Source organism: Salvia miltiorrhiza, chromosome 1, assembly GCF_028751815.1.
Source record: "Salvia miltiorrhiza cultivar Shanhuang (shh) chromosome 1, IMPLAD_Smil_shh, whole genome shotgun sequence".
NCBI classification, from domain to species: domain Eukaryota; kingdom Viridiplantae; phylum Streptophyta; class Magnoliopsida; order Lamiales; family Lamiaceae; genus Salvia; species Salvia miltiorrhiza.
This window is the reverse complement of record NC_080387.1, coordinates 30,879,195-30,886,873: the sequence shown is the minus strand read 5'-3', so window position 1 is coordinate 30,886,873 and position 7,679 is coordinate 30,879,195. Positions and strand designations below refer to the sequence as shown.

The 7,679-nt window shown below is 38.7% G+C and overlaps 2 protein-coding genes across 5 annotated transcripts; one reads left to right on the top strand and one right to left on the bottom strand.

Annotated features, from left to right (window-relative positions):
• The first annotated feature begins 1,842 nt into the window (after nucleotides 1–1,842).
• Nucleotides 1,843–4,233, top strand: LOC131019895 (E3 ubiquitin-protein ligase RZFP34-like). 3 transcript variants are annotated; one of them, XM_057948511.1, is made up of 13 exons: nucleotides 1,843–2,029; nucleotides 2,115–2,215; nucleotides 2,302–2,389; nucleotides 2,510–2,569; nucleotides 2,655–2,687; nucleotides 2,776–2,853; nucleotides 2,934–2,977; nucleotides 3,089–3,129; nucleotides 3,198–3,280; nucleotides 3,364–3,455; nucleotides 3,594–3,663; nucleotides 3,754–3,795; nucleotides 3,871–4,233. In XM_057948511.1, the coding sequence occupies exons 2-13, from the start codon at nucleotides 2,121–2,123 to the stop codon at nucleotides 3,994–3,996; spliced, it is 852 nt and encodes a 283-aa protein (XP_057804494.1). In that variant the 5' UTR covers nucleotides 1,843–2,029; nucleotides 2,115–2,120; the 3' UTR covers nucleotides 3,997–4,233. The 3 variants fall into 3 exon arrangements, with proteins under 3 accessions (XP_057804494.1, XP_057804485.1, XP_057804500.1); XM_057948502.1 differs by having other exon boundaries at nucleotides 1,854–1,959; nucleotides 2,049–2,215; XM_057948517.1 differs by having other exon boundaries at nucleotides 1,871–2,029; nucleotides 2,110–2,215.
• Nucleotides 4,234–4,270: 37 nt separating this feature from the next.
• Nucleotides 4,271–7,209, bottom strand: LOC131019883 (protein SOSEKI 3-like). 2 transcript variants are annotated; one of them, XM_057948489.1, is made up of 6 exons: nucleotides 6,525–7,209; nucleotides 6,358–6,427; nucleotides 6,153–6,268; nucleotides 5,062–5,842; nucleotides 4,721–4,971; nucleotides 4,271–4,617 (listed from the first exon to the last, which is right to left on the bottom strand). In XM_057948489.1, exons 1-6 carry the CDS (start codon nucleotides 6,763–6,765, stop codon nucleotides 4,592–4,594), a joined length of 1,485 nt encoding a protein of 494 aa, XP_057804472.1. In that variant the 5' UTR covers nucleotides 6,766–7,209; the 3' UTR covers nucleotides 4,271–4,591. The 2 variants fall into 2 exon arrangements, with proteins under 2 accessions (XP_057804472.1, XP_057804464.1); XM_057948481.1 differs by having other exon boundaries at nucleotides 4,271–4,619; nucleotides 4,722–4,974; nucleotides 6,525–7,201.
• Nucleotides 7,210–7,679: the final 470 nt, after the last annotated feature.

Here is a 7,679-nt window from a genome sequence, read left to right as displayed (position 1 = left end):
GGAAAGTTGAAAAAGTTAAGCCTAAAAAATTAGAGGCAAAAACTGAAAAGTTGCTAATTTTGTAATCTGCCACCAACTTTTGAATGAATACAGTTTTCTATGTTAATGCGGTCAAATGTTCATTTTCGAATATTTTTATATTTTTTTCATGCAATATTCAGGTATTTCACCAACTCTGAAAGGAATAGTACAACCTTTTCCTATTTAAGTAATGCAGAAATTATTTAATTAATCATAATAAAATTAATTATAATAATGTTAACTAAAAGTCAATTTATAAATATTAAAAATAAAATAAAATAATAATAAAATATAAGCAAATAATCATCTACTCCTTTCTTTTGGGCACAGAGATTAAGAAATATGTATAAAGTAAATAAAGTGGGTATAAAGTAGATAAAGTGGGTTGGTAGAAATTGTTTAAATATTAAGTATAGAGAGAAAGTGTATTGCCAAAAAAGGAAATGAGACTTTTGGAGTGAGACAACACAAAATAGAAAATAAGACATTTGGACTGAAACGGAGGGAATAATAACTTATTTATTTTAGGGCAAATAGCGTCAAAATCCCTATACTTTCCCCGTTTTCGCATATTTCCCCTGACTTTAAAAATTCGCGATAGAATCCTTAACTTTAAATCCCGTTCGCGTTTCTCCCTAAAAAATGACCGGCGATTTATAGAATGCTAACATGGAGTCCGGAAATCCACGTAGGATTAAATTTCGGCGTATTAAGCGACGTAGTTTTACTTAATAACGTAAAACGTCATCGTTTCCGGATCAGAATTTTCAGAACCGCCCTCACCGCCGGCGCCGGTGCCGGTGCCGGTGCCGTCTGCGACCTCAAAATTCTCATCATCTCTTTAAAGAAACACGACTTCAATTTCTCCAAAAAATTCGAACTCGTCACTTCTATGGCATTTATAGTACAATTAGGGCATCAGTCTTGGCTGAAATTTCTAATTTGCTGTTCAAAATCCACAGAATCGATTGAAAAAATTGAGGGTTTTTTTCTTCAACGATCTGCTTGTTCTCCGCCGTGGGGGACCAAGTCAGCCGTCGTCGAAACATTTCATCACATAAGAATCATCGATTTGGCGGCACCGGCCTCCGCCATGCACTGCTGATTCTTACCGTCTTCGTCGCCAACGAGCTCCTCCAATTTGCTCAGGGCCTCGAGATTCTCCGATCTGCTCCGCCGGCTGCCCGCAGTGCGGATGAGCTTGATGACGGCGGAGCGGTGGAGGGGGGACTTGGGAGTCGGGATCCTATCGATCCCGCTCTTCACATTGGCGACGCACCACGTCTGAATAAGCCGCCGGAGCATGTGGTTGGGAGTCAAACCGGCGGATTTGGACAGCGGCAGCTTAGTAACCGGGAAAACGACGACGTTTTTGGCTGATTTACGTGACTAAGCAAACTTAGTTAGATGACTCAGCAAAATAATGCCACACAAATGACACGTCATTGTAGTTACTCGCCGGAAACTTTATTAAGGAAAAATTACGAAATTAATCAACGGTTAAGGATTCTATCGCGAATTTTTAAAGTCAGAAGAAATATGCGAAAACGGGGAAAGTATAAGAATTTTGACGCTATTTGCCATTTATTTTATTACCAAACACATCTAGTTCCTTAAATTTCGTGTCAAAAAGAACTTTATCATGTTAGCTAAGATGGAGGGAGTATGATCTTGCAACAGCTCCATATATTTCCCAGAGAACAAAAAAAAAAAAAAGAGAAAATACATGAAGACACGCGCTGCCTTGAGAGTTGGCTTCGAAAATGTAATTGATCTTTTCCCCATTTTAGTTTGTCGGAGACAGATTTAAGCCGTTGTTTTTCCCGCCCTATAAAACCGGTGTGCTTGCGATGTCTGACTGCGCATCAGATCAAATCGTCGTTTAGTAATAAAGGCAAACGGAAAGAATCTAGAGATTTTCGCGTCCAGATTTTTTTCGTATATATCTCCTGAATATTTGAATTGAATCTTTTCATTAGAGGATACATATTTGAATCTTTTTCTTAAGGTATGTTTTTTGTTGGAAGGCAACCCATTAAGGGAGAAACACAGTTGAACAAATGGATGACGATCTGTTGAATTTATTAGCGCAGTTGAATATGATGTGTGAATTTAAGGAAGAAACTCCAGTCCTTGTGTTGGACGACCTGAACACAGATGGGATTCAAATGGATTTGCCTTCTGCCAATTATGGGTATTTTTTTTTAATTTTTTATATTTATGAATTGAGTTTCTTCTTTTTGTAAATTTCAACCTTGTAATTGGATGTTTGAATTTAAGGTGCAAGCATTACAGAAGGAGATGCAAGATCAGAGCTCCTTGTTGTGATGAGATTTTTGATTGCAGACATTGCCATAATGAAGCTAAGGTCTCTCTCTCTCTCTCTCTCTCTCTCTCTCTCTCTCTCTCTCTCTCTCTCTCTCTCTCTCTCTCTCTCTCTCTCTCTCTCTCTCTCATATTCTTGCAATAATTCTGGTATTGTTTGCAGAATGACCTCGAAATCAATCCGATTGATCGGCACGACATTCCCCGCCACGAAGTGAAAAGGGTAATTGATAAATCTTTTAGTATATAGTTTGATTTTGGAATGCAATCAATTGTTGATGGACAACTTGGACTATTAATTTGTGCAGGTTATATGCTCCATTTGTGACACGGAACAAAATGTAAGCACACTAATTTTGTTCGAATACAATGATTAACTAAAATTGGTTGTTGGTTTATTCAATTTGTGTTGCCTGAATAAAATCTCAGGTTCAACAAAATTGTATAAATTGTGGAGTTTGCATGGGGAATTATTTTTGCGACAAATGCAATTTCTTTGATGACGATGTAAGAACATCTTCCCCCCTCTTTCCCACAATCTTTTATTCGATGCTTTAATTTACCTTGTTTCTTTAACATGAATTTAGGTGTCGAAGAAGCAATACCACTGTGACGATTGTGGAATATGCAGGTGAAATTCTCTAAATACCAAAATGTTTTTTATTAATTAATCGTCGGTCTAAACACTTGCAATGATTTGCAAACCATACAATACATTTTCTGAATCATTTTTTCATTGCAGAACTGGTGGGGTGGAGAAATTTTTCCATTGCAGCAAATGTGGTATGAAAAATACATCCTAACTAATTAAATTGGTTGTAAAAAGCTTCATCCATTGGCTTACTGCACAGGATGCTGCTATGCGTTATCCATTAAGGATACACATCGTTGTGTAGAGAGAGCGATGCATCATAATTGTGCAGTTTGCTTCGAGGTAACAACATATCTACATTTAATTAGTTGGAGAAGCCAAACAATTAAAAAATTTGCATTTTCTTACAACATGTTTTGGTGCAGTATTTATTCGATTCCACCAAGAACATCACTGTTCTACCATGTGGACATACCATACATTTGGAATGTGTTCATGAGATGAAGCATCACTACAGGTCACCTATCCCAATCACTACCATAATTTGAATCCTTGCAATTTAATTACAATATTTAACAACTGAAAATTGTTTATAGACCCAAACACATTTCAACCATTCCCTAGCCGATTCACTTGTAGTGTTTGTGGTGTCCAGATACTCGTGTCCCGTCTGCTCCAAGTCCATCGGTGACATGTCAAACGTATGGCAAAAGCTCGACGAAGAGGTGTGTGTATGTGTGCATATACACCATCTTTTCTGTTACATATATATTAATCTTCTAGTTATTTGACTAACTGTATCTGATTTCCAACAGATTGCTTCAACTCCAATGCCGGAGATGTACAAAAATAAAATGGTAAGAAGAGCATTGATGTGTCATACTACTATATTTATTTAAGACAAGTATCTTAGCATACATGAATTGATATAGGTTTGGATACTATGCAATGACTGTGAGGAAACATGTGAGGTGCAGTTCCACATTATAGCATACAAATGCTCGGGTTGCAATTCTTACAATACTCGACGAATTCAAGGTGCCCCCGCCTCCTGCTGATAAAACGACGTCGCTTTGAGACTGAGTAATCTTTGGAGGGGAGGAGACTGCATCAACTCAAAAGCTCATAGGAAAAATGAGATTGTTTTTAGGTTTTTACTTTAGTATATATATTTGGTTTATTAGAGCTCCCAGTTTCTCCTGCCCCAATCACTCAACATCTGTTACTTTTTCTTATAATGTTGACAGCATTTTTACACCTTTCAATGCAAAGTTTCCATATTTATAACAAGCAAATAGTGGTATAAAGTAGGGCACTGGAATACAGAATATATTCTCTACCAAAAGGAACGGAATTTATCTAATGCTTTTCATTTATGTTTAATGCTTTTACAACTGTCAAAGGAGAAGTTGAAATTTGAAACCTGAAACCAAGAATCAGATCTGGCCACATTTGGAGATTCACTTGTTTAAGTTGGAACCTCAATATCAGTTTCTTGATTTTGTACTAGGATGTTTCAAGATTGATCCCACTTCTCATCTCTGCAATAAAAATCCACCTCCCCCCCCCCCCCCCAAAAAAAAAAAGAAAAGAAAAAGAAAAAGTGTACCTAATTTTCTCTCACTTAATCCCACGATGATGCTTTGGATTGTATTATAACTCGAGCTCCTGAAGCAAGCCTGTAAAAGAAAAAGTGATAGAGAAAACATTTTAACTCTCAGTTTAAATGGGAACGAAACTCTGAACTAGGTAGCTGCCAGTTTAGGGGAAATGAAACTCAACTTTCTTCGATTCTGATCACATTCTCTGCAGAACATGGCTCTGTCGTCCTCCTGCTCCGGCTTGAGGCGTCAGGGTCAGTGATTCGCGAGCTTTCCCCAATCTCAGATGAACGTCGTCTCTCAGATTTAGGGGATCTCAGTAGTTCACATCTTAGCTGCTTAGTGAGAGAAGCCTTGATTGACAATGGGACACATTTTGAATTTGTGGAACTTCCTTCTTCCTTACAATTGATAGAATCAATGTGCTGAGTGCTTCTGAATGCCACATTATTTTTGTTAACTCTCAACTGATTTTAATTGATTAGCAGCAAAATTTCAAGAAAAAACAATAACTGATGATACCTATCAGCATTGTAAGAAGAAGATCGTTTAAGAGTGGGTGCAACTTCTTCGAGCAAACTCTTCTCAGCCAAACTCCCACTAAAGCACTTCTTATCTGCAGCCCTCTTTCCCATCGCACGAGGATTCTCAGGCAGGTGATCGATCTCTCCCAACGTTAGTGAAGTCGAGAATGGGGACTTAAAATTGGAGCTAGAAAACCTTGGCACAAAGCTGTGATCTTTCTCTTGCACATAGCCGCAGGAGATTAGCTGTGTTATCATGTTAATAATCTTGAGCTTCGTTCTTGATGGGAATCGGTACCCTTCTTCTTCGAGTATCCTAAAGCTGTTCATCTTCCTCACATCAGCTCTAATGAGAGATTCCAACGTATCCGCCCCACCACCACTTGATGCTGCAGCACCGGCAGCAGAGGGAGGTGGCAGAACAGAGTTCCCGGATCTCTCTGCATCCTCGGAGACTTGAGTTTGATGAGGTTCCAACGAGCCATCATCAGTTGAAACACCTGTCTCAATGACTGCGCAGGCTTGTGAATCTGTCTGAGTGGAAGCATTAGCAATGCCTTCACTCTTGTACTCTGTCAGGCATAAAGGACCGTTCCAAGACGAAATCTTTCCCACACCCGATTCTGGGGATGCAGCGGACGCACAAGGGGGCTGCAGTCGAGGTGACAGCTCATCATCCTGCGAACTCTTTGTAGTTCCGCCATTCAAGCTAGACGAAGAAGACGACTCCTCCTGGTTCTGGGGGCAGGGCATAAAAGTCGGAGCAGGACTAAAGCGACCTAAGAAACAAGATTCGTCAATTTTGCAGAAACTAAGCACATCTACCTATTCAATCCCTTCAAGAACTGCACATTCATCTCAAAAGTTGGAGGTTTATGCTCACCAACTCAAATAAAAATGACAATTAGATTGAAACAAGATTCATCAAAGCTGCATATTCATCAAACAAGCTGAAAATTATGATAAAGAACTCGAATGAAAATGACCTAAAGCGATCTAAGAAACAAGATTCATCAATCCAATCCAATCCAATCCAATCCAATCCAATCCAAACAGCAACTTATTAAAGAGAAACAACAATTAGATTACCGGGATCCGAATCTTCAAAGATCTCCGAACCCTTGAGAATGTACTCATTGCCATGAGCGGGATGAATTACATCATCATCACAAAGATCATGCCATACATACCCATTTTTGTAACTCCTGCAGCCACAAAAATTGTGGTAATTTAAATATATTGGATTTCAAACTCAGAAATGAAATAAAAGGTTTACGTAGATAACTAAGTTCACCTTTTGCAAGACCAAGAATACAACGAGCCGATGCCTCTGCCTCTCAAAACATTAAGCCTTTCAATCACGTCTTCAAAACAGAGCATTAAAAGGAGAAAAAAAAAATCAAAATCAAGCTGCAGCTACATTTGTAATTAACAAATGATTTCCAAAATTCACATTACTACCTCTCAAGTAAAGATCATCACTGGACAGAGGGACTTCCATGAAGTGCGGATGCTCAAGCTGGCGATTCCGGCATAGATAGTAAACAACCGGAACTTTCCCAGTATGATGCGGCGGCGGCGGAGGAGGCGGAGGAGGCGGAGAGTTATAATGTTGATTATATCGATATTTGGGAGATTTCTCAGTCCAAACTTTTGCTCTATCCGGACTCAACTGCCTATATTTCTTCATTCTCCCATCCATTACTCCAACCCTCGAAATCCCAATCAAATCCAAATATCATCAAGCATCAACAAGAAGCCAAAACCAACTAAATCCTCGATATCTTTTCATCGCCAGAGCTCAGGTATCACGCAACAGATCCACGACCACGCAACCAAGCATCAAAACTAGCTCAAGCTTTGAGAAGCCGCAATAAATGTAATTATATCCGGCACATGTTCGATGAAATGACAGAGAGATTGATGAGAGTGACGGGATGGGGGAGTGAGTGCCTGAATTTGAGGGGAAGGAGCATCAATCTTTATGGTGATTCCACTTGGGCTCTTTTTTCTTTTCTTGCTTTTGTGGATTCGATTTTTGGCCTTTTTATGAATTTGGGAGTGGAGTGATACAGTGTGGTTTGTATGGTAGTGGGGTTATGCTATTGTTGATTCAGTTGAGAGTTTTTGTGGACCCAAGATTTTGTTTCGGGACTTATTATGTTTGTTGATTTAGAATGTTTAGTTTGCGGTGAAACATTTGGAACAATTTACTTGGTTTACATTTATGGGTTAATCTCATTTTTTTGCCCATAACTTTCTTTTTTCTACCTGACTTTATTTTATGTACAGCATCATAACAGATTGTGTAAACATAAAAATAAGATTGCCGTTATCTTTTTCAAAGCCTTACATTAGTCTGTATCTATACCTATTATACATTACTCTAGTTTTACAAAATGGAGCACAATTTATTTATTACTCTCATCCCATCAAAATATGTACTTCGTCGTCCCATCGAAATATGTACTTCGTCCAATGCATGGTGTTTTAGGGGGTGTCTTGGATGGTGGTCCCCACTTAAGACACACCCTCTCTAATGCATTGGTGCGTAGAGGGTGTCTTAGATTTTCATTTTCACAAAATTCATATTTCTATGCTTTTATTTTTAAATTT

Coding starts and splice junctions, on each gene's coding strand:
- LOC131019895 (XM_057948502.1), top strand. CDS start 2,082: ATGGATGACGATCTGTTGAATTTATTAGCGCAGTTGAATATGATGTGT. Junction 2,978..3,088: donor GACGATTGTGGAATATGCAG/GTGAAATTCTCT, acceptor TTTTCATTGCAG/AACTGGTGGGGTGGAGAAAT. Junction 3,664..3,753: donor GGCAAAAGCTCGACGAAGAG/GTGTGTGTATGT, acceptor GATTTCCAACAG/ATTGCTTCAACTCCAATGCC.
- LOC131019883 (XM_057948481.1), bottom strand. CDS start 6,765: ATGGATGGGAGAATGAAGAAATATAGGCAGTTGAGTCCGGATAGAGCA. Junction 6,269..6,357: donor TATTCTTGGTCTTGCAAAAG/GTGAACTTAGTT, acceptor TTGTGGCTGCAG/GAGTTACAAAAATGGGTATG. Junction 4,620..4,721: donor ATGTGATCAGAATCGAAGAA/AGTTGAGTTTCA, acceptor TTTTTCTTTTAC/AGGCTTGCTTCAGGAGCTCG.